Source organism: Micropterus salmoides, unplaced genomic scaffold (assembly GCF_014851395.1).
Source record: "Micropterus salmoides isolate LMB-PRFRI ecotype aquatic unplaced genomic scaffold, ASM1485139v1 Ms_hic_scaffold_2, whole genome shotgun sequence".
Classification (NCBI taxonomy): domain Eukaryota; kingdom Metazoa; phylum Chordata; class Actinopteri; order Centrarchiformes; family Centrarchidae; genus Micropterus; species Micropterus salmoides.
The window spans coordinates 10,799,642-10,825,436 of NW_024041150.1; the positions used below are offsets into that span (position 1 = coordinate 10,799,642).

The window sequence follows — 25,795 nt, forward strand, 5'->3', positions numbered from 1 at the left end:
CTGAAACAATTCATTGATTAAATCGATTACTAAAATGCATGGACGCAAATTCTTTGCATCGAGGCTTACTGTCGCACATCGCGCTTACGCTGTGTGAACACGACGTGATTATGATGGAGCTGTTTGCAAAGTGGAGGAAGAGAGAGAAAATAGCGATGGACGCAGAAGAAAGTGTCCAAACTGTGGGATTATTTCAAGCTAAAACAAAACAACAACTCTGTAATGTTAAAGTCCATCCACTGTAAAACGAAACTTATGTCACCTTCCGCAACAGCATGACGGCACCTGATCAGAAAGCACCTGGTGTTCTGCCAGCAGAAAGGTAACAGTAACAGCAACTTTAGCATTTAACTCTAGCCAAAGTAAGCCTCAGACAGAAAAACTATGTACAAGTGCACCAAGAAGAACTGATGCTGTTTGAAGACAAAGGGTGCTCCCACCAAATATTGATTTAAATTTATATTTTTCTTTTGTTCATTAACTTTGCATTTTGTTAATTGATAAATATAATCTATTAACATGTCTATTTTTGTAAGCATTCTTACTTTACAGCATTTTCCCCACACCTGCCTAAACCTTTGCACAGTACTGGAAATCAATTGCAAAAAGCAGAAATCCAATGTTTGTATGTCTGGGGATTCTGTCCACAAAATGCAAGTTGAAATAGTGACAAGAAGCAGCCTTTTACTCCAGTTATACAAGAAAGGATAGCAGCAGCACAGCCAACCCATATTTGGATCTTCAGTGACCTCTGCCATAGTTGAGGTCATTGTGAATCTGGGAAGTCATTCTGTTTGTTTTGGCTTAATGGTAAGTGCCTTAACTCCTTGCAAGGGATATGAAATATGTGTTGACTACCAACACACAAAAGCACTCACAACTGCCTTGTTTAGCTATGAAAAACTTTCTCAGTATGAGGTTTGTGGGTCAAAAGCCCAGTGTGGGAATTTGAAATGTTGGCTGAGATAATACTGCAGAAGAGTGCATTCTTTGGTCAAAAGGAATGCAGGAAGGAAAGGTCTACCCACTGAACTTGAAATGAGGAGGTGGCCAGTGATCATTTTCTCAATGATCATAACAGAAATCTTAGATACATTTGCTTTCATTTTTATTTGCCAAAAATGATGATCTGATTAAATTCTTAGTAAATATAATGTATAACAATGACAGCCAAAAGCAAAAGTAAGACAGAAGTTGAATAAAGATTAAACTGGAAATATTCATAAAATGAGACAAACTAAATGTAGTTGGTAAACAGTGAGCTTTATTGTAACACACTGTAAAAGGACAGTGTTGGTGGTGGCTATGGATCAGTCCACACTGCCTCCACATGCTCCTGCTATTGTGTCTTAACATTCGTGCTTCTGGCTTTGTGCCACTTTTCCACAACACAAGTCTGTCCAGAATGTAGGTCAGTTCAACTCAACCGATTGTAAATCATATTGTGAAGTTCTGCCAGCTGTGTGGCCCTCTGCAGGACACTCTTCAGGAAATAAAAAGAGCTCTGTATATTTACTTCAGTGGGGTTGTTCAAAAGGTTTATTTTGGTGCATTGTTTTCTGTTCATCATTTTCATTTTACATTTAAATATGTAGAAATGGTCCCCAAAATTCTGTAAACTAACAAAGTAAAGACACTCACAAGACTTGTGATTACATGTTAATACTTATAATTAATTGCATGTTACTCAACAATATGAGCAAAATGTCATAATAGTTTAAACTACCCACCTTGCTGAAATACCATAAAAAAAACTTGTTCACAACTTAACACTTACACATGGAGGTAGTACCTGCTAAATGATGCAGAATGACCTGTCAATTCAGATCGGACCTTATCACCTCATTTAAGCCTCTGAAAGCCTCACTAAGACCAGAGCCATGACTACTTTTGAAGACTTACAAACAGGTCACACTAAGACTTGATGCTACAGACACATTTTTGTTGGTATGAAAAAAAGCATTGGGATTTGCACACTAGTACCAGGGCACATTATAGAATACACTTTGTGCTGCATTTCCTTAGTAACCACAATGAAACACAATGTTGGCTACAGACCTGAGTGACACTACCTGCTATGTTAAAAATAAACTCATGACCAAGCGCTGGGAAGGAAAGAGGCTGAAAAAGACCATCTGTCTGACCCAAAAGTGTTTCCTTTGTGTTCAACATTCCAGCACAGGAGACTTGTTTCCACTTGGGAATGTTTATGACTGGCCATGAGGAGAGCTCAGCCTTGTTTCCACACAGTCAAGTATTGTACTACTGAGCTAAATAGCTCTTAAATATTTCCTGCAAAAACGGCCCGAGTCATTGCCTACGACCTAGATTTGAAGGATTTACAGTACCATTAACATATTACCGTTGTAACAAAAAGTTATATAGTTGTCCAAACTTTTTGGTGGAAAAAGGCGCTTCCAAAGGCTGATGTAGAGTATTGCTTTATTGGAAACTTACATGTAAACATTAGGTTTTGTCAATGTCTATTCATACTGATAGTACAGTTATGAACCAGAGCAACAGCAGCGTGAGACAACATCTGCTCACAATTTGTGCTCTTCATTCCAACATAGCACTTCGTTTATACTTAATCAACACATGTGGCTCGCCTTTGTTTGTGGAAGGACAAGTTACAGTATCAAAGAATCATGGCAACAATAGAACAGAGAAGACAACAATGTTGAACATCAGCTTGGATGTAGAATCTCAAACATACACTGGAAGTTCATTGTAGTGCTTAAAAATAAAATTTCCACTGATCTTTATCACTAACTCTGTATTTCAGCTCAGCTCTTTGGAACATTGTAGCATCTTTCAGTTCATTGTCTTGGCTTCACGGCCCACATTACTGTTGTGGGTCACTCTCACTGCTCTCATCAACCTCATTTCTGCTGCAGCTCTAAAGGCCAACACCTGCCCATTACTTTACAGGAGACAGACAAAGTTGCGACTAGCTGGTGAACATAGTGGAGCATTCATAAAATGTAAATAGGCCACTGTTTGTTAACATTGTACCATAGGGTGATAATAACTTTATAAAGTGATAATTTGTTAATGATTGTTCTGGTGCACCAAAGTGGCCAAAAAATTCTGTTAATGCTACTTTAAGCAGATCCTAGGGTTAGCTAGCTAACAAAATGTCATTATAAGCAGATAAAAATAATTGTCAGTCAGTAATGGTATATTCAGATCTCCACAGAAATACAGAATCTGTAGGCAAGGGACAAGATTTTGGGATTGGAAGCATTCTGGTTTCTTTTTGTAGTCCATTTATAGTCAATCAAGTTTGCAAGGGCTTTGGTTGCATGCAGGTAAACAGTCTGTGTGTAGAGTATAAGAAGCAGAATGCATTGGCCCAAATGCAATCTCAGAATCGACTATTGACTAAAGACGATTTAGCCTTTCGTCCACTATATCATGCTCTATGTGCACTTGCATGATGTGCTTCGGAATGATCCCTGATTATGCCTCCATCTCAAAATGTGGTTTGCTGCAGACAGCAGCAAATTAGCAACAAAGCAGCAAAATAACAACAAATTATTACCTTCATTCCACAAGTATTTTAGTTTAGTTTGTGTGTGTGTGTATTTGTTTACCTAAATGAACTGAAACCAAGGCTATACAAAGCTTACCATTGTCCATTAAAACCATTAAGCCATACTCGAACTATTTACACCATTTAACACTGTAATGGTTCATCTGGTTATACAACTGACAGTACAAATAATACAACTTAAATATTTGTTGTGGTCAATAACAACTGCCCATCATATCTGCATTGAACCAAACTGGCTGATACTTCATTGAAGGCCAATTCTGACAAAATTAAAACCCTATTTTCATGAAGAAAATTGGGCAGTCCAGTGTGCAAGACACAAGGCACAAAGCGTATGTTGACACCAAGGTGCTCATTATATAGAGGAGAACAATAGTGTGTCAACTCAACTTCAACTTCAGTTCTGTAGCCCTTTGAAGATCACACCTTTCAGTGCAAATCTTTTAAATCACACACTGGTACTTCTGCCTTAAGTTGACTGCAGAGAGTTAATCAAGCCAAAGGAAAGGCCTTCATGCGGATACTGTTTAGAATCATCTATACAAGGGAACTCAAACAGTAAGCGATAAAAACGAGATTGATGAAAGTTACTGAAATGATAAAATTGCACTGTAATCTTTTTTGATAGTGACATGAATGATTTAATTAACAAATGAAAATCCATTTAACCTCTTTATTATTAACCTCATGATTTGCATTCACCATTGAGCATTAAAGTAGGCCCATATTTCCATCTCTCCAACCGCATCCTCCTGGGGGAACCAAAGGTGTTCCCAGGAGATGGGATATAAAATCCCTGCAGTGTGTATTGGTCTACCTCTGTCTCCTCCCAATTGGACATAGCCAAAACACATCTAAAGGGAGACATCCCGGAGATGCTTGAACCACCTCAACTGACTCCTTTCAATGTCAATAAGCAGTGGTTCTACTTTGAGCTCTGTCTGGTTGTTTGAGTTTCTAATCCTGTCCCTAAGGCAGAAACCCTGCAAAGGAAACTCATTTTGGATGCTTGTATCCACAATCTTATTTTTTCAGCCATCAATCGATAAGCTTTGAGTGTAGATCAACTGGTAAATAAAGAGCCCTGCTTGGTCAGGCTCAGCTCCCTCTTCATCAGAAATCCCTCTGGAGGCTACTTGGATTAGGGAGACCAGGAACCCCTGCTGAAGGCAGGTCTGGGAGAGAAGGTTACCGGTGAGTGCCTGGTAGCCAGGCCCATGCCCCATGAATGACATGGAGCCATTACTTTGTGAAGACAGGACATGATGATCAAGTGTGGAGTGCAGGGAATGGCTGAGGGGTTAAAATGCCGACCACGAGTCACAACATCCCAGGAGAAGTTCGGGTGAAATGCCAAAACGGGTAGCAGGTGATGGCAGGGGCTTTGGATAAGAAAAGCAGTTATAAGGAGGAGCATTGCAGATTATGGTCATGGAACAGTGGACCAGCTCTTTAACCTTGCTTGAATACTGAAGGCGTCATAGGAGTTTTGTGGACTTGTAGAATGAAGTTAGAAAAAACTTTGTTGAAAATAAAAATGCTTAAGAGCAAATTGCTAAATTGTTAAAAAATGCTACAGCAATATATCAATTAAACTGTATATTCATCAGCTTTGCTTTCATCTCATCATTTATGTGATGATGTGTACCATAAAATATTGCCTAACAACCATTACTGCCTGAGATCAGTAAATATGTACAAAAAGGAGGTTGGGTTTATGCGATTCTTTAGGGTGAACCTGTTCCAATGTTGAACTGGTATGAGCAGGTGGGAGGCACAGCTGTAAATCCCTGAAACCAAAACTGCATTGTGCCACATCGTCCATGGGCTGCTTTGACTTTGGTACAGTTAACAGTCAGTTGCCAAAGTATCAGAAGATGTGTGCACTTGACAGAAATTCCACCCCACTTGTGCAGCGCTTACATTATCAGACTCTTTCTTTCACAAAAATAGGGGTTTAGATTTTCCATGAAAGTTGAGCTTCCAATATTTACTGCATGATAACATCAGGTTCGATGTTAAAGAGCAGATCATCATTGTCCCTCCGGACCTCTAGCAGCAAGGCTGTCTCCTCCTGCAGAACCCCCTGCAGGTCGGCCGTGGTCATCAGAGGTCTGCCATTCAGTTTCACAATAATGTCACCATCTTTGATACCACCTCTGGAGACAAAGGAAGAGATGAAACGAGCTTGGTGTAGATAAAGCATTCATTTTATTCTAGAAACAAGGAACACACTGTGCACTGCTTTTGTTTGAGGAATGAATAAATAAATTAAACCTACTTCTGTGCAGGTGAGTGAGGAACAACCTCATGGACATAAATCCCACTGGTAACATCAGGGAAGTCTGGGTTCTGCTGTTTTAGCTCTTCAATTAACCTGGAAGAAGCAAATACACACTCTCTCAAAGAAAGTCCATTACCTAACCAATCACCAACCATCATCAAAATTTCCCTTACATGTGAATTTCCCATGTTTTCTTCTTCATCTTAAAGCAGCATGTGGAGTATATGGAGCTTGAATGAAAAAGTCATCTAGAACAAATCCTAAATATCTATAGAAAGAACTGTGCTTAATCGTTTTCCCATAGCCTAGTTGGGGGGTCCAATAGCTTAGAATGTGTAAATGACATAACCTTTTTATAATCAGCATTCAAGACAAGCTCTAAGTAATTTTTAGACGCTGTTTAAGCTATGCAAGAGCTCACAACATATAACCAATTTTAACCAATATTATTTATTTAAAATGAAACAACAAGCAATACAAAATGATCTGCTTGCATCTACATTACAATGCTTAGAGGGAGGGATACTAATTAGGTTATCTCTATCCAGCACAATGTGAACAGAAGGAGACCCAAAATAAATCATTGTGGGACACCTTTGCTACTTTCAAGAGCTTTTGATTTGGGTGTTGTAGCTGTTACTGTGCTGTAACCTGCTATGAGCTGGACACCTGTGGTTGTAGCATGTAGCATGTGAGAATTTGGACAATAGTGAAAATGGATTAGTATGAAATGAAAAACACAAGATAGCTATTTGTCATTTTTACCACCACCAATTATTATCACAATATTCAGACCTACCCTGGTGTGATGGTCAGCATCCTGATTCCAATGAAACGCTTCTTGACTGACCTCACATCTGAAAGAGACTCCAGTTAGTTCAGTTATACAGTTTCTGTATATTCAGCAAGACACTCACAGATGTTTAATCCTTGCCCAGTGACGTCATTGTCAGAATCACCTTTGCTGTGTTTGTCAAGTGATTCATTGAGGAAGCGAGTGATCCTGTCGGAGGGAATGGCAAATGAGATTCCAGCTGCAACCTTCAGGGTGTTAATGCCGATCACCTCACCGTCCTCAAATACAGAGACATAGCATGATTGTTAGGATGATTTTCTTTCTTAAGGGAAATTACAGGGAGTACAGGACAGTACAAATGTTTCTTAGGTTATCATCATCAAGAAATAATGATGGAGCAAAGCCAGCACCACAAGACAAATGCTGTGGTTGTGCAGTTTATATTCTAAGTTTAACAACCAGACCCAAGCAGGGAACGATATTTTACAGTTTCAATGAAAGCTTCAAGGTAGGAAACCAAAAGCTTACCAAATTGACAAGGGGTCCTCCGGAATTCCCGTACTGTGAAGGAAAACACAAAAACAGTAATGTGATTCCACTTACAATATGACATATTTACAACTTACAACCACACTAAAAAAGAGACATAATCCAGAGTGATTCACTGCTTAACAATATTTTTGACTCAGAGCACATGTTTTCTGCCTTGCTTTATTCTCACATTGATAATAGCGTCCGTCTGTATGTAGTCCATATCAGAGTCTCTGAGGCCCAGCTCCTTGCCGTCTCTCTGAGCGGTGCTGACGATGCCAGTGGTGACAGTATTCTGGAGGGCAAAGGGGCTGCCGATTGCGACCACAAACTCTCCGGGCCTCAGGTCTGCACTGTGGCCCAGAAACAATACAGGTAGCTCCATCTGGGATGTGGAATAGACAAAGGGCAAGATGCTGCTGTAGTAGGATATAGGAAATTTGGAGAACCAGAGCAAGGAAGGATAATCATTCACATTCGCATTTACACATACAAACAATTTAGAGTGTCAAATTATCCCAACATGCTCTGGACTGTGGAAGGAAACCGCACTCAAATCTGGAGAATAAGCACTCCACTGCGAAAGCCTGGGGGGTTCAAAACCTGTGGCCTTCTTGCTGTATCCTAGCTATACACAGTTTATTATAATATAATATTAGTAACATGGAAAGACAAGCCTTAAAAGTCCAACTAAAATCACAATCAGTCATCAGTCCTTTTTTGCGGTCAAAAACTGTTTTTGAAAGTTTGACTGACAGCGGAGCCGGCAGGGGCACGGAGAGACAATGTAAACAAACATTCACTGGTAACTTTAGCTTATAAGCTAAGGACAGTCAGTGTTTTGTTAGCAGTGGTATGGAAGAATAAGGAGCCACCATTTAGCATTTAAACTGGACGATGTTGAAATGGCCAGGTACATTTTAAGCTGTTCAATGTGCTACAGCTACAGTATCTCACAAAAGTGAGTACACCCCTCACATTTTTGTAAATCTTTGATTATATCTTTTCATGTGACAACACTGAAGAAATTACACTTTGCTAGTGAGTGTACAGCTTGTAACAGTGTACATTTGCTGTCCCCTCAAAATAACATATCCCACAGCATCTCTAAGCCACTGGCAACAAAAGTGAGTACACCCCTAAGTGAAAATGTCCAAATTTTCCCTCCCCGGTGTCAATTTGGTGTTTGCTCTCACACTCCCTCATACTGGTCAATGGAAGTTCAACTTTGCACCTCATGGCAAAGAACTCTCTAAAGATCTGAAAAAAAAAATGGTTGCTCTACATAAAAATGGCCTAGGCTATAAGAAGACCATATAGCGGTTCAACAGGACAGGTTCCACTCAGGACAGGCCTTGCCATGGTCGACCAAAGAAGTTCAGTGCACGTACTCAGTGTCATATCCAGAGGTTTCTTTGGGAAATAGATGTCTGAGTGCTGCCAACATTGCTGCAGAGGTTGAAGGAGTGGGGGGTCAGCCTGTCAGCGCTCAGACCATACGGCGCACACTGCATCAAATTGGTTTGCATGGCTGTCGTCCCAGAATGAAGCCTCTTCTAAAGATGATACACAAGAAAGCCCGCAAACAGTTTGCTGAAGACAGGCAGACTAAGGACATGGATTACTGAAACCATGTCCTGTGGTCTGATGAGACCAAGATAAACTTATTTGGTTCAGATGGTGTCAAGCGTGTGTAGCGGCAACCAGTTCAGGAGTATAAAGACAAGTGAGTCTTGCCTACAGTCAAGCATGGTGGTGGGAGTATCCTGGTCTGGGGCTGCATGAGTGCTGCCAGCACTGGGGAGCTACAGTTCATTGAGGGAACCATGAATGCCAACATGTACTGTGACATACTGAAGCAGAGCATGATCCCCTCCCCTCGGAGACTGGGCCGCAGGGCAGTATTCCAACATGATAACGACCCCAAACACACCGCCAAGACGAGCACTGCCTCGATAAAGAAGCTGAGGGTAAAGGTGATGGACTGGCCAAGCACGTCTCCAGATCTGAGATCTGATCTTCATCTAAGTCACAACAATAGACAAACACAGTCTGAAATAACTAATACCACACAAACAATTATATGTTTTCATGCTTTTATTGACCACATCTTGTAAACATTCACAGTGCAGAGTGGAAAAAGTATGTGAAACCTTGGATTTAATAACTGGTTGACCCTCCTTTGGCAGCAATAACTTCAACAAAATGTTTTCTGTAGTTGCAGATCAGACCTGAACAACGGTGAATAAATCTCTTGAGTTCATGCCACAGCATCTTAATCAGGTTGAGGTCAAGACTTTGACTGGCCCACTCCAGCAGGAGTACTTTCTTCTGCTGAAGCCATTCTATTGTTGATTTACTTATGTGCTTTGGGTCGTTGTCCATCTTCTGTTGAGCTTCAAATGACGGACAGATGGCCTTATATTCTCCTGCTAAATTACTTGATAAACTTTGGGATTCATTTTTTTGTCAATGATAGCTTCCAGGACCTGAGGCAGCAAAGCAGCCCTAAACCATGATTCCCCCTCCACCATACTTCACAGTTAGGATGAGGTTTTGATGTTGGTGTGCGGTGCCTTTTTCTCTCCACACATATGGTTATGTGTTCTTTGGTTTCATCTGTCCACAGAGTATTTTGCCAGTAGTGCTATGGAACATCCAAGTGCTCCTTTGCAAATTCCAGACAGGCAGCAAAGTTTTTTTTGGACAGCAGTGGCTTTCTCCATAATGTCCTCCCATGAACTCCATTCTTGTTTAGGGTTTGATGTATCATAGAGCTCAGCTGACACTGAGCATTCTGCACTGTGCTCGTGCAGGACAGCCACTCCTAGGGAGAGCAGCAACAGTGCTGAAATTTCTCCATTTATAGACAATTTGTCTTAACATGGACTGATGAACATCAAAGCTTTTAGAGATACTTTTGTAACCCTTTCCAGCTTTATGCAAGTCAACAAATCTTAATCTTCTGAGAGCTCTTTTGTTCGAGGCATGGTTCACATCAGGCAACGCTTCATGAGAATAGCAAAATTAAAATTGGTGTGTGTTTTTTATAGAGCAGGGCAGCTCTAACCAACACCTCCAATATGGTCTCACTGATTTGACTCCAGGTTGGCTGACTTCTGACACCAATTAGCTTTTGAATGCGTGTGAATGTTTACACGGTTTGTTCAATACAAACATAAAAGAATAGAATTGTTTGTGTGGTATTAGTTTAAGCAGACTGTGTTTGTCTACTGTTGTGACTTACATGATGATCAGATCACATTTTATGACCAATTTATGCAGAAATCCCGGTTATTCCAAAGGGTTTACATACAGTAAGTTGTAAAGAGACACGTAAGAAAGTGTCTACAAAGAAAATATGGGAATATGATGAAAGGAAAGGTTGAGGAGTTGAAAGGGAGGAAAAGAATGGAGTAGAAGCATATGTTGAGCAGACAGATGATGTGATGGAGGGAGAGAAAGAATGTGGCTCTGTGTTAAGGATTTCTTTAAGGTGGAGTGTTTTGGATTGTCTTTCCCTTTCTCTACCGCCTCCCTGTCTTGGTCCTGAGCCAGCTCTCCCAGTTGTAATGCTGAGAAGTCGACCCGAGGTTCAACTGATCGGCTGTTGGTTTTTGAAAGCAGATGCTGATATGCACTGAATGACCCACCCAACGGTGTCTTAATCTCTACAAACTCAAATTGTGTGGCCAAGTTTTGTTCAAACCCACAGCAATGTATTTCATTTCCATTGAAAATACCCATGTTTCCAAAGATACCAAATCAGGTTCTCCAGCCAAATTTTGGGGAAATATGTATAAAAGGATTCATAACGTAGCTACAATCTTTCCATTTGATGGAATGTACAATGACCTGGATGACTGAGAACTTTCACGGATATGGATTATATTGCCATTTTAATGTAGAAATGCCTTGGTTCTGTGTGTCTGGATGCTATACTATACACAGGTGTTGTTGTTATGCATTTACAAAATACAATATATGCACTCCTTGTTCTTGCATTTTACTGTATCTATAGCTGTTAATGTGATTTCCTCATATTTCGGTCATATTTTAACCCATATTTCTCAGGCCCCCATTCCATGCTAACTGAATAGCCTTGATCTAGTTTATTCTCAGGTGACTAGTGGTCTGGCTCAAACTGGCAGCAGAACCAAAACAATGTCATTCAGTTTTGATTTTAGGTGAGGCCTGACAGGTGTCACATGGGATGTGAGGCAGCTTTGAAGCAGGCAAATTGTTGCCATCTTGAGACTTCAGAAAGCTATTGTGCCATTGACAACAAAAACAGGTCTAAAGTCAACAGCGTGGTATTTCACTGTTTTTGTTATCCATACATATCAATATTCACCTTTCAAAATACGTGTTGGGGTAATTAACTTCAAACCATGAAGAGAAACTGATAAATCATTTTGTAATGGTCAAGTTTGAACAAAATATTCCCAGAATTGCACTGATTGACCATGACCTTGACATTTTCTTACAAGAAAGCCATAAAAACTATTTGCTGCTTGTTGAGAAAATTTCATAGAACTGTAGACTCACCTGTGGATTGATTTTGATAGTAGCGATGTCTGACTTTTTGTCGATGTCTTTGATGCTGGCTTCGTATACATCACCATTATGCATCTGGACCTTCAGGTATGAAAGAGATTTCAGGAAATTTAACATTTCAAATGAAAGCAAATTCATAGCATAGGGTGTATAATAGGTACAGTATATCTAGTACAGTGCTTAGTTTTCTGCAACTAGGGTAACTGCCTTATGTGTCTTCTAAATATCTTGTAATATACCGTAAATACCCGTCATTGCCAATATCCTACATCTTATAACAGCCAATTTGGTGCTAATGTTAAACTTCTTTACATTTCTCGATTATAATAAAATATATGTATACTTATAATAAAAATATGCTTATTTGCTTTCTTTCTGCAAGGGAAAGAAAGAAAAGTTCACTCTGGGAAAGAAAAAAAAGTTTTTCATAAAATGTTGATCTATTCCTTTAAATTTACACTTAATAGTGGCATTTTTTAAAATTTGTTCTCAGTCTTATTTTTCACCCAAAGATAACACTGGCAAAGCAGCTTCAATGCAACTTAGGAACTTAGTAAGTAATTTTAATTAGCATATAATTTAGACAGGAAAGCTGTTGTGAAACAGAAATGATCACTCTGGAGAAACAGTATTTCTGTACCTTGAGGTGCTGTTGACCAGACACTTGTGTGGTGGCGGAGACTACGTGGGCGTTGGTCACAATCAGTCCGTTCTCTGACATCACAAACCCAGAGCCACTAGACAGAGGGATGTTCCGACCGAATAGAGGATGCCTGGGGTGGGAATAAAAATGATCATTATCATTTTGTTAGTTTAAGTTTGCCTAGAACGTCACCCTCAAAACTGCACCTATACAATTTGTTTTCTTTAAATGTTGACATAAAAAACATGCTATTACTGTTGATTTCTTATGACCTCTTCTTTTGTTTATCTCCTTTGAAACTCATTTGCAAAAAAAAAGCAAAGTTGTATTTCATGGATTCTGAAAGTTGGAATTTTAAGTCACATGTTCTAAACCGACATGATAACATAACCCCTATAAACACACACACACACACACACACACAGTGTCAATACCTGAGGAAGAGTTCGATGTGGACCACAGCAGGAGCGATTTTCTCGACCACATCAGCTATAAAGTTGAACTTGTAACGTGGACTGGCAGCATGTGGAGGACCTATATTGGCAAGAAGAGTTCTGTATTTTAAAAATCATTCAGTTGATTTAGAAATGATTCCTGTCACAGGCTCTTATAGGCTATAACAGAGACTGGTCACATTCCGCCCCACCTTTTGCGATATGGGATATGAAATTTTCATTTTGTTGCTTTATGAGATTAATTTAGAATAATGTTTGGAAGATCTTAAAAGTGAGGTGGAATGACCACTTATTCAGTGCCCAAGTCTTTTGATGTGGAAACGCCGACACACAGCCGAGCTGAAAGATTATTTTCATAGACTCCATCAGAACACGTCAAATCAATGCATTATTATAGACTACGCCTGTTAATTTAGGCATTCGCACTGTCGGCGGTTTTCTGTCTCCCTGCATATGTCAGCTGCAGCTGTGTTACTTAGACCATGTCGTATTTCTGTAATGTTACAATTAGCTCTTCGTTTGTAAAATACGACGCTCTGCTGGCAGTAGGCTTGTTCATGTCTGTGATTGGTCATCTGCTGCTAACACCGCCTCTTTTATGTGAACATGCTCATGGCTGGATTGGAAAACCCTGGGTTCACTTACCGAGTTGCCAGCTGGTCGTAAAAACAACTACAAACAGCAGACAGACTTAGCGTTTGAGACTAGCTGTTAAAGAAAGTGGTGGCAGAGAGAGAAAGTAGACCATAAAGAAGAGTGTTGGAATTACATTTATGAGATCAGTGATATGGTATTGACTCAATCCATCAGCTTCTTGTGATGTTTTTTAGTCCTGTAGGGACAAAACATTAAACTTTACCAAGGTTTTTTTCTGTTTTGTTCTGTCTGGATTTTTCATTAAATGTGAATGTTGTTAGCTATAACACAGAGTGATGGTTTAAAAACCTAACTGCTTGTATTTGATGCCTTGGCTGAACTATTTGATGCCTTGGCTGAACTATTTTCAGCGATTCAAGATCTCAGCATTTTACTTGGTGATCACAATAGTTTTATAACTGAATAAACCGATGGCCGGAGCTACAAAAATGAAAACAAGTTGTAATAAACCATGCTTTTCCTCTAATGTGGTCTTGAGGATGACAAGCCGAGTGAGAAATCAGCAGGAGAGTGGAGGTGAAACTGTAAGCATGGAGTAGCTCAGCCTGTAGGGAGAGAGCAGGGAGGGAGGGTCATTTACACTGGGGACGCTGGGGACATGTAGCTACCAAAATTTTATGAAAAATAGCTTGCACCAAGAAATGTTAACTAACAAATAAAAATGCCATGAAAAAGGTTTATTTGCACAATAAGCCTGCAATGCAATGTCAATATAGAAGAAAACTCTGTGTTGTCCAAAAAAAGTAACTTGAGCTAAAAACAATAATAAGCTACTGCATTCTATTATATTTTTATATTCTGAATTGTTAGCTGGCACCTGAATTTTGTGCTTCCCTGGTGCAGAAAATTTCTTCAGAATGCAGGAAATTAAACGTTTCATGCTCAAAATCTTCTGGGGAAGGATACTTTTTTTTTTCTCTAAATAGTAGGCCTATTAAAATATATTTTTGTCTTGTTGTCATCGCTCCAATCTTGTGAAATATAAGTAGTGTTTCGTCACACCCCAAATCTAAGCCCTTAAATGGAAGGATGGTGTATTGGTGGGGGGTGCCCGACCGATTTTGGTGGGTCGCCTGGGCCAAAATTGGCAGGGCCGATTTTCTGTCCCAGTCCAGCCCTGCCCTACTCCAGGAGAGATTTGGGAAACACTGTTAGTTAGATCACCACGGCAGGATATGGAAATGCATCAAATTAAATTCAGACTCAAAATTCATTTTATCACTTGCATCTTTTCTTAACTGAAGTGTGAACAATGGCCTTGTCTTTGAATATGAAAAGTTTTTTTTTTTCCATTAACAAGGCAATGTACACTTTCACAAGAAAGAGAGGGAACGCTGCTGTTGCTGCTGGTAGAAAGCTCAAACAAATGACTTCCTCTCTGTATGAGGATTTGCCCCCAGAGAGACACGCCAACCAGATGGATGGTGTTTAAAACCGCACATGTGAAACCTTTCAGTTAGAATCACTTCACAAGTAAAGCTGAAATGTACTACATGTGATTTTAGTTTACTAATCAAGGATTTTAGGCTGGACAACTTTCGTGGCAATGGTCTAAATGGGCATGATGGAGGATTTGCTACGAACGACTTGGGAGTTGGAACTCACAGGTCAGTCACCCATTTATTTTAGGTAACCACGCCTGTAAGGATATAAGCTCCAGTGGCAAAGTGTGTATCTGTGTGTGTTTGCCAACATTCCCTTTAAACCCAGACAAAATAAAGGATTTTTTATCAAAGGGTAATGTAAATAGAGTCTGCCACAACTCTGGGCTGCAGGGACTTCCTTTTTCCTTAGTTGAGATCTCTCATTGGGATATGTGGTTGTGTGTGTGTGTGGTTGTGTGTGTGTGTGTGTGTGTGTCAGATGATTGTAACCTTGATTGTAGACCAGCAATCTGTTTCATTCATCAGCCATGAACAGACGGTCTGTCCGACCAATACTTAGTTCCAGAGCAACATATTTAACATCCACTGGCCAGACTGGCATGAAATTCACTATGGATATGGATGATTCCGTGTTTTTTGTGACACACATATGGAAGCAGGTGAGGAGGTGTAATCATAGGGCATAAGCTCGCTTACAAACAATAGGGTACGTCGCTAAGTCAAGGTTATAAAACAGAAAAATTTTAAAGTTAAATTCAAAACATTATTAGTTTGTTTTAAGCCAAAAACTGATTATTATCTTCTTGAGAAGATTTTAAATCTTTGCACATGTAACATTTAAACACTTGTATTTCAGTTTGTGGAGTCACGCTGTGGGCTTCTCTGGGGAATCATTTTAAATGTAGTCCAGCTTAATAACTTTAAAAAAATGAAGACAGACCTAAAATTGACTGATTGATATGAGCCTGACGAGTAATTTTTGTGTTTAATCTCTTGATTACACACACACTTGGGGCTCTATCTTGCACCCAGCGCAAGTGTCATTGCTAGTTTCCAGCTGACTCATTTTCTTGCCCGGTGCCCACGTTGTTTAAATGGCACTTGTGCCCATTGGAGTGTTGGTCTTAAAATGAGGTGTGGCCAGGCAAATTGTTGGCACATTGCCATCTTGAGACAAAAAACAAAAAAAAGTCTAAAGTCATCGCAGCAGTATTTCACTGTTTTTTGTTATTTTAGGGGCATATTACTCCGATGGTGAGAGACGCTGTGCGCACAAGGCACAAAAGCGTAACTTCATTGATTAGCCTACTAAAATCTCCCGACATGCTGACAGGATGGGTCAGGATCTTATGTTAATTCATGTTCTGTGTTCTTCTACACATCCAAAAGGTCTCACACTCAGTCCAGGTTCTTCCAGAGAAACTGATTGGAGTAAAGCAGCCGTCCTCCTGATCAATGCTGAGCTCCATCAGAGCGTCTGATTTATATCAGAAACTAAAAGCTGAATTCTCTTTCCTCTGGAGAGTTTCCTCTGTCCTGTCAAGTTTATAACTACAGTTTTTTGGTTTCGCTGCTTAAATGCCCCACAATATTTGCTGTGACTTTACCGCGCACATGGAAACGTTTTAAATGACTGACAGCAGCCTCTCCGATCATGAAAGGAAATCCATAAAGAAAACAGTCATACTGCAATAAAACACAAAATAAAGAAACCACTGTAGGGGAGAGATGTGACCCCCGACCTGTTCATCATACTTTTTAATAACGCAGGGCAGTGAGGATCCAGACGTTTGAGAGAGGAGACTCTGTCTGTCTGTCTGTTACCAGACTGGAGTTCAGACACTGATAAACCCCAGAGCTGCAGAGGAACATCAGGCTTCATGATCACAGACAGTTTTTATATCACATTTTTATGTCACCCCCCCGCCCCCCTCGAATGTGAGTCTGCTATTCAATCAGTCAAATAATGCTTTTAATAAAGTCATTTATCCCCATTATAATAGCAATGCTACAAGGTACAAGCGCACCTGGATTTTAAAGGGAATGGGAGAAAACACTTTGATTGGTGTATTGCATATTACCCCGATAACACACTCGTGAAACTCTTTTGAACTATGAGCCTGGCACACTGACCATTTTTTTCCACTGTTAAACTAGCAAAATTGGAGATGGACATGCCCCAAACGCAACTGCACGTGCATACCACCATGTGCTTAGATCGCTAAAATAGGGTCCTAGTTGTCAACTGTTAATACTCAGAGCTAATATTTTCATCTATTTTCCACAGTAGTATCCTTTTCAAACGTTTGTGAGTGTGTGCATGTGAGTCGCCGTTTCTCATTTCTCCAGTTAATGTGCGTAGTCATGGTTCTGAGTTTGCGCGGAGGACCGCACATTCTCCCGTCGAGTTTGTTTTTGATAGATAACAGCCTTTGCATGGGAAGTGGCGTACACACGTTTCCAGCACTGTTTTGTAGGTATGCACCGTTTATAAATGAGACCCCTGGGCTGTATTGTTTGATGTGCACAATATATTATACTTTTAGCATATGCATGGTTACAACCTCTGGAACTTTAAAGGTTCAGTGTGTAATATTTCTGTCTATTGACAGAAATGCAATATAATATCCATAACTATGTTTTCAGGTGTGTATAAAGACCTTACATAATAAACCGTTATGTTTTTGTTGCCTTAGAGCCATTTCCAGCTACAATACCGCGGGTCCCCCCTTCTATGGACGTCGCCATGTTGCGCTGCCAGGTTTCTACATTAGCTGAAAACGGACAAACAACGCGTTTCGTCACTACGATCTTCTTCTTCTTCGTGTAGAATTTTGTAGACGCTCATCACTATGTTGAATACGTAAGTTTGAGGAAGAAGAAGAAGTAATAATAAACAGCAGGGCTCTGCAAAAAAGTTTTGCATCAGAGCAATTTTTCCATCCATTAGATAGTGGGTGAGAATATAAGACATAATATGTAGCCTGCTTGTTACGGTGTTCAGTTAGTTCAGTTGGTGCGGGATTTCCATGGATTTCCAGGTTGTGTGTTCAATTCTACGTCTGGTAGAATTATTTTTTTCCCTCTTTTCTAAATATATCTACCTAAAGAAACCTTTTGTCCCATGACAGCCACCATAGCTATCCTACGCTCTTTGAAAGGTGTGGGAGGAGCGATAGACAAAACAGTTGGCTGCAGTTCACTGCTGCAGAAACACTTCCTCCAAGAGTGTGTGAGAGAGAGATGGAAGGATTGTAGGACAAATGATAAACAGCATGTAGGGAAGGAAGGATAATTATTTAAAGGATAAGTGTGGTATGTTTAAACCTGGACCTGGTTTTAAAGGGTTAAAAACACAAAAGTCCCATTTTACACAAACTAACCAATCCAGGTAGCAGTAGACCAGAGAGGTAAAATTACATTTTGTTGTCAAGGGAGTCTGGAGGTGATAACGTGACTGTTTCTAGTTAAACAAAAAGGATCTTATTCTTTAAAAAAGGTCTCTCTGTAGGGATCCTTTCCATAATGCTGTCAGACAGTAACAATCTGAGCCTGTCAGTGGCTTTAGTTGACGTACAATTGCTGGCAAGGATGACATTGCAGCACTGTTTCACTGCAGTCCCCGTTAGTCACATAGACACAAAAAACATGGGAAAATAGGGTCCAGATTGCAAAAGACCGAGCTCACCCTTTAATGGCCAGTAACTTTTCTCCCCATTTGGTTTTGAATGGGGACAGTAGTCAAATAAACTGTTGGGAACTGCAGCCTGGAGCATGTGTGTATAATAGTGTAACAGACATGAGAAACATGTACAGAAGTGTGCATAAAACCACAGATGCTGGCAATAAATCCAAAAGATGCTGGTGTTGTCAGTGCTTCAAAGTGTGTCTGCTGAAATGCCCAAAGAGCAGAGTTATAAAACTATATGCATGCTCAAACCTCCTCTTGAGAAACAAACCCTGTTGAATGGGAATTGTAAGACTGATAAAAGTAAAAAATTATAAAAAAGATCTTTCAAAAATTTGTGGAAGATCGTTAACAGTCAAAGTTAAGAAAATGTTATTGGTTGTTAAATTGCTCACAAGACGATGTTAGCACGCTGATGTTTAGCAAGTTTAATGTTCAACATCTTAATCTATATAATCTGTAGTTAGTGTAAGTTAGAAACCTCTAGAATGTTTTCACATTCTCCTCTGATAAAGCAAAAGAAATACACCGTTATTAAACAGTCCTTCAGCTCTAAGTTATCTCCTCCCTGCACCAGACACACCAACACCTGTCTCATATCAGTCTGAAAGAAGTGTGAATCAAAACTGCTGTGAACTCACAATTTATGGAGTACGCCCTCCCTTTACAAGAAAGAAATCCAACTGTCTGACCACACACACCAGCACCAAGAAAGAATCTCTTCACAACAGCATTTCCTAAAGAAGCTCCACTCTCTAACAGCCAGCTCAGTTCATGTTTACAGAGCAAGGCCTGCACTGTATCACACTCCAACAAATGAACTCTGTGTTTGGGTTGAGGACCTTTCCAGGACAGAAAACAAGGCTTTTTTACTGGAAGCGTAGTAAATTCCCACTGTCTGCTCTGTTCCAAAAACTGAATCTGGTCTGCTTTAACAGGCTGTTAGACCTGCATCTGCCCTCTAACCAGTGTTTATTGGTGCTGTGACGCATTACTCTGGTGACCAAGCCTTATTAATCTGGCTCTTATTAATGTGGAGACAGTTGAGAACAGCTACAGGGCAGTTTATGGAGCGCCAGACTGCACTATACTGATGAGTCAACATGATCTTGTGGTAAACCATTTCTACTTGTAACACCAGATTCAGGTTCAAAGGTCATTCTGGGCCTTAGAAATGTCAGTTAAGAATCACACCAGAAGGTCCATTTAGTAGCTGTCTATCACAAGATCTTCATCAGCAGATGAAGTTTCACCAGTTGTCAAAAAAGCTGCTAAATGGACTTCCTAGGGAGACCAGTTGGATGGTTTTGTGAACGGATTGTATGTTTTTAGGATCACACTTGCACTGGACAAAACTGTAACTTGTTCAGTTATTGTACACTCCAGCCTGACTGATACTGGATTGTTTAGGCTGATATCAGTATTTGAGACTTAAAGGCCCCATTTACACTATCTGATCTCAAAAACGCTAAGTGTTAAATGCACCCATAAAGCACTCCAGATGGATTCTCAGACCACTTCCAGAGGAGGTTTGAGATGCATTCCAGATGTTGAAAAGGTATATATGCATCAGTCTCTCCAAGACACACATGTAATCTTTACTCTTTCCATAGTATAACTATAAATTTATATAAATAGGTTGGGGGTATTATTGATGTTCCTTCCAGAAATACCTTGAGAAAGTTCCATCTTTGTGGTCCCCTATCTAGGCTGTAATGACATCTATGCCCTATATCCATAAAAGATAAAGTATTTTGAGTTGTGGATAGAGCTCCTGCCTTGAAAGACAAGCATTAATGGCGTGACTTCCCAGTACCAATACTGCGGCAGCATTGATGCTTCACTGCAATGACCAGGTGTTGTATATATGTGTACAATGTGTACATATCTCTGGTTGTAACTAAACTGTTAAAGTGCAGAAGTTATTCATCTTCTAGCATTTTTGGCAGTTACCGAACAGATTCAGGCGCATCAGAGACTCTCCTCGACTGGAGGAGGGCTGATGTTAATTTACATGAAGTCAAAGACAGATTGTAATCAGATGTGTGATATTGCCAACAGAAAAGCATACTTGTGGCCTAGTGTAATAAAATTAAATTAAATCTTTTGTTTTTTTAAAGAGGTCATATTATGTTTTTTTTGGCTTTTTCCCTCTCCTTTATTGAGTTATAAAATCTTTTTTGTGCATGTAACAGGTTTGCAAAGTGAAAAAGCCCAAAGTCCAGCCCAAAGGGATTTCCCATTTCCCACAGAAAGCTCTGCTCTGAACTGCCTGAAAACAGCTCGTTTGTAGTCCAGCCTTTACTTCCCTTTCTTGTGACTTCAGAAGAAAATACACAATAGGCTAGTCAGACACGCCCTCAAAAACAAACCGGTGGAAAAACAGTGACAAGACCCTTCCAAACACTAGCTACCCTCCAGGCAGTCAGTGGACATAAAGTTGTTACTGTGATGTAGAGACAGAGCTCAGTTAAATCTTTATGGAGGAAAAATACTTTTGTTACAGATTAATAACTCACCACTCTGAAACTCTTGCTCCAGTCCATGTTACTAAGCTAGTAAGGGGGACATATACAGCTGAACCGAAGCCGTGTTTTCCGGCTTCTCAGGGCCCAACCTACTCTGCTTTTTTGCCCATATGTGACTCAGATCTGATCTTTTCATGACAGCGTGAACAGGCCAAGTCACATGGAATCTGATCTTTTCCAGTTCGGATTTGGGCCACTTTCATATGTGGTCCAAATCCACTATAGATCGGATCTTTTTAAATGCGACCTCAGTCTTTGACATCACTCTAGAGTAGCTGTTGCCACAGTTCTGCGGTGAATAAAAAAGCTCCACAAAAAGCCATAATTTAACACTTGGCTCTCTTTCTTCTCTACCTCGCTATCATCTCCTCACAAATTCCCTTTCTTACACCTGAAATACACCGGGCCACAAGCTCTCTTCTGAGTTAGTGCATGCTACTTGTCCATGAGGACACAGTGGAGACAGAGAGAGAGATAGTGAGTTGGGCAGTTGTGTTGTACAGCGCTAGAAATCCATAATGAAAAGAACAGAAACTTGTGAACACTTGTCATAATTTGGGAGAAATGTGACCCATGAGATGACAATAAAATACGAGAGTCTCCTGTGGAATTGGGAGGGTTAGCAAGTATGAGCTAACCAGGGCTAACTGAAGCCAACCTCTGTGGCTCTTTACTTCTGTACGACTCTCTTCTTTCTGGTGATATTCTTCTGCGCATGTGGGTCACTTTCAGGACGTGGACAATTCACACTGGAGTCTGATATGGGCCACATTTAAACAACGATGTGAACTATCAAACAAAAAAATCGAATCTTGGAAAAAGATTGGAATTGAGCATTAAGGCCTGCAGTCTGAATGTAGCCTAAGTTACCTCACAGATATCTAATCTTTCTATACCGTCACTTATCAGCCGACTTACATGCTGATACAGACAAATCTGTAATAAGCTAAGTTTGGCCGACATATCAGCTCTATATGTATGTATGTAAACAAACCAATTCAAAATAGGCTTACTATTCATGTGTGGAAAAATATCAAATGTTTGATCTGTTTAAATTCAATATTCACACTCAACTGTGTCTTGTACTCCACTGGGGGCGGGGGAACTCATAAAATGCAAATATCACTCTGATCTATTGACGCTCCATTGACTTATCAGCAACCAAGGTAACTGTTGTTACCTTGCCAGTACTAGTGACGGAGAAAACTAGTGAGTTGTGATGAACAGATAATCAGATACCAAACCATCTGAGAAGAGATGTGAGGAAGCATTTTGGAAAAACTGTGGATAAAGGTTTCTACTACATGTATCATATTTGGCTATCTTAATCTATTAATCTTAGCTGATCTTAATAAAAACTTAATAAGAAATAATAAAATGTATTTTTTATTGGAAAAGGGTAACATTGGCGTACATGCATACCCAACATCAGGTGCAGGAGAAGTGTGGCAGAAGTCAGTAGACAGAGAGCGATGGACTTCACGTGACAGTATTCACAACCTGGATTAATTCCCTCTACCATGCTGGTAAATCTGAAGAAATTAAACGTTGGGGCTCATTGTTTCTGTAAAATGAACGATTAAATTGTGGGTAATCTAACCGATCTAACGATGTGTAAAATGTCCATACTGTCAAAATTTAAACATTTCTAGCCTATTTGTATTCATGATCTAAGCAGCTTAGAACTAGCTAAACTGGGTGACCTGGCAGGCTTTAAGAGGTTTTATACATCCAAAGAACTTCTGTAAAAACCAGACCAAGCGTCTAATCCAGACCTGCATTTGTTTGTCAAAATGTGGAGCCATACCAGGCCAGTCAAGGGGCCAGGCGGCAATTTGGGACTCCACTGTTAATTGAAGTTTTGATCATTTATTTCTTTGGGGGGTCTTTAAAGGTAAAGACTGTGGCAGGGTGAGTAGTTTTGGGAAAGGCTTAGAAATGCTTAGTGTCCAATAAATACTTGGTCCGGCCATGTCAAGTTCTTCCAATAGACTGTCTGGTTTACCAAATGAAGCTACAAATGCGCAAACCGTACCTATGCTGGTCTCACACGGTCCTTTCTGGATCTGGGTGATGCCTGGCAGTCCCTGCTGCAGAGCCTTCCTGCTGGTCGCCTTCAGCTGGCACACGTTGCCGTACGTCTTCCCGTCACTGCCGCACACTTCCTGGCTGAACTTGCACTGACAGACGCCCTTGGAGAGCCGCTTGCCCGCCGGGTGTTTGCACTCCAGTCCGTCCCCGCACGGCAGGTCTTCCTTGCGGCCGCACGGCTCTCCCTCTCCCTGGGCGCACACCAGGCAGCAGTTGCAGCGGTCCGGCACGTAGCCGCTGGGGCAGCTGGGGCTCGGACAGGTGCTGACATCGCAGCGCGTTGGACACTTGGCTTTGGGCTCTGTGCTTGCAGACTCCTTGAGGTAAAGGAACACAGCGGTGTACAGGAGGACTCGCATTTTTAATGGAGAATTTTGCGCGGATAGAAAGTCAGAGGTGAAGGGAAGTTACGCAGATATCATATTCCCAGGCTCTGCACTGCGCGTCACTTTCTGTGGATCTTCCAGAAGGGAATCCTCAGACACGAACAAATATGTTCCTAATACTGCAAAATACATCTGAATAAAGACACCCTGACACTGGAACTTGCGGCTTGTCACTCTGTTGTAGCCCCGCCCGCGCGCAAATATGCGTCCAGAGGCAACGCCAGACCAGCTGTAGATGCAGGGTATCTAGTGGACTGAGACTGGATGTGGTGTCTTTCCTTCGCCCACGCTGAGTGAACGTCCACAGTTGGCAGAGTGAGAGACAGTGTACCCGACCGGAGTGAGGGAGGAGATGAGGAGCAGCTGTGGAGCAGCTCCCGGAGGCGTGGCGCTCCAGTCCAGACTCAGACGTTGGCAGCATCGCTGTTGCTTTTATGACGTCATGATCAGACTTAAAGTAACTTGTCTCTTCTTTCTGGCAGGTCTAGCGGGGACAGTCTTAGGGGATGCTGTTACCAGGGCTTTAGCCAGTATTTTAGAAATACTGTCAATTTAGGGCAGTGCTCCCAATGAACCAACCCATAGAGTAGTAAACATTGTTTCAATAGGCTACTTAATGTATTCCATTAACTGCTGTTCCTGTGCCTAAAAGACAATATCAGATGTAACATTCCTGCTACCCATGGCCCATTACAGTTTGCCCACTGTTCCAATACTGCAGGTCTGCAGATGATGCTATCTCACTCACTCTGCACACGGCTTTAGTACACTTTAAAAAGAAAAATATCTGTGTCAGAATGCTTAAGAATTCTCTTGTTAAGTTCTATTGCTGTACGATGGAGAGTGTTCTGACAGGCTGCATCACTGTGTGGTTTGGCAGCCTGCCTGCTCAGGACCACAGACTGCTACAAAGGACAGTAAAGATAGGAATAATAATTGACACAAAAACTACCACAAATCCATATAATCCATCCACTACAAAAAGAAAGCCCTAAACATCATTAAGGACACCAGCCACCCTGCCCATGCTCTGTTTTCACTCCTCCCATCCAATAAACATTACCAGATCACAAACCACCCTACTCAGTAACAGCTTCTTTCCACAGGAATTCAGGTTGCTGAACAGCTGACGAACTACACTTCACACTTAAAACATGTATTGTTAATGTGTATTGTATTGTATATTGTGGACTTCACACTAGTATATAATTCAATTAGTTAGTTATTTGTTATAGTGTATGTATGTGTATGTGTAGAAAGCAGGGTAAACTAGAGCTCAAGCACTTCATTGTACACATGATAATAAAGTTGAACCTTGAAATTAATGATATCTCAAAACTTAATACCTTGTGAATAGATAGGGAAATTTAAGATAAGGAAACATGAATAACAGATGAGATTCTATTTTGACAAAGCATTTTTCAAATTTGATTAATTTTAATAAATGAAAAACACAGGGTTAAAACACATTTTAATTCCTCAAAGTAAGGTATCATATAGGCGTTCGTTTATATTTTGTTGGGCTTAAAGTAGCCACATAAACATACTGTAATCAGCCTGTGAAATACCCACCATTTAATAGTAAAATGTGAATTTCCACCCACATTCCTTAATTTTTGGAAATATGCAAGGACATTGCCTCACTGTCTGTTGTCTGATAATCTCACTCATAAAAAGAAATCAAATATAAACATTACTATATCCCAAAATGCTGAACTATTCCTTAATCGAAAGACTCTGTGTTAGCCTCTGTGTTAGCCTAAAAATAAACGAGATTCAGCCCACAGAAAGGTAACAGGAGCAGTAGAAATGTGGCAGTGTTTGTCAGTGGGAAGCAGGAGAGGGATCATGGGTCTTGTCTCTGTATTCCCCTCTTCGGTGGTTGTTGGAACCTGCATGAACAGGGATTGGATTCTGGGACAGTGTGAACCTGACTCATCAAACACTTCTCTCATGTCAAATCACCTCACATCTACTGGGATACAAGACCACAGCTGACTGCCAGCGGACTGCGGATATACACATGTTCTGCACCTGCTTGAAAGTAAATACTTAATCTGTATTCTGTGTTCTTAATCCAAAAAGCATCACAGAAATACAGCAAAACAGACTTGTCGCACCACTATGAATCTGAGGGGATCAGGTAAGAGACCTAATAGAACTTTGCCTCATTATACATCAGACCAGGTTGACTATGTCTTTCCAGAACAATTTGATTTTTGGTATTCCCACATGCAG

General features: G+C 40.5%; 1 protein-coding gene across 1 annotated transcript; it reads right to left on the reverse strand.

Annotated features, from left to right (window-relative positions):
• Nucleotides 1-2,423: 2,423 nt before the first annotated feature.
• Nucleotides 2,424-24,064, reverse strand: htra3b (HtrA serine peptidase 3b). Its single transcript, XM_038731167.1, has 10 exons — nucleotides 23,116-24,064; nucleotides 12,802-12,901; nucleotides 12,365-12,497; nucleotides 11,716-11,805; nucleotides 7,358-7,552; nucleotides 7,165-7,197; nucleotides 6,800-6,914; nucleotides 6,640-6,697; nucleotides 5,838-5,933; nucleotides 2,424-5,715 (listed from the first exon to the last, which is right to left on the reverse strand). Exons 1-10 carry the CDS (start codon nucleotides 23,528-23,530, stop codon nucleotides 5,547-5,549), a joined length of 1,404 nt encoding a protein of 467 aa, XP_038587095.1. The 5' UTR covers nucleotides 23,531-24,064; the 3' UTR covers nucleotides 2,424-5,546.
• Nucleotides 24,065-25,795: the final 1,731 nt, after the last annotated feature.

Excerpts from the sequence above, each read along its gene's own strand:
- htra3b (XM_038731167.1), bottom strand. The coding sequence starts at position 23,530 with ATGCGAGTCCTCCTGTACACCGCTGTGTTCCTTTACCTCAAGGAGTCT. Across the intron at positions 12,498-12,801 it reads CACATCGAACTCTTCCTCAG|GCATCCTCTATTCGGTCGGA; the intron begins GTATTGACACTG and ends TTCCCACCCCAG. Across the intron at positions 5,934-6,639 it reads ATGCTGACCATCACACCAGG|GTTAATTGAAGAGCTAAAAC; the intron begins GTAGGTCTGAAT and ends TGCTTCTTCCAG.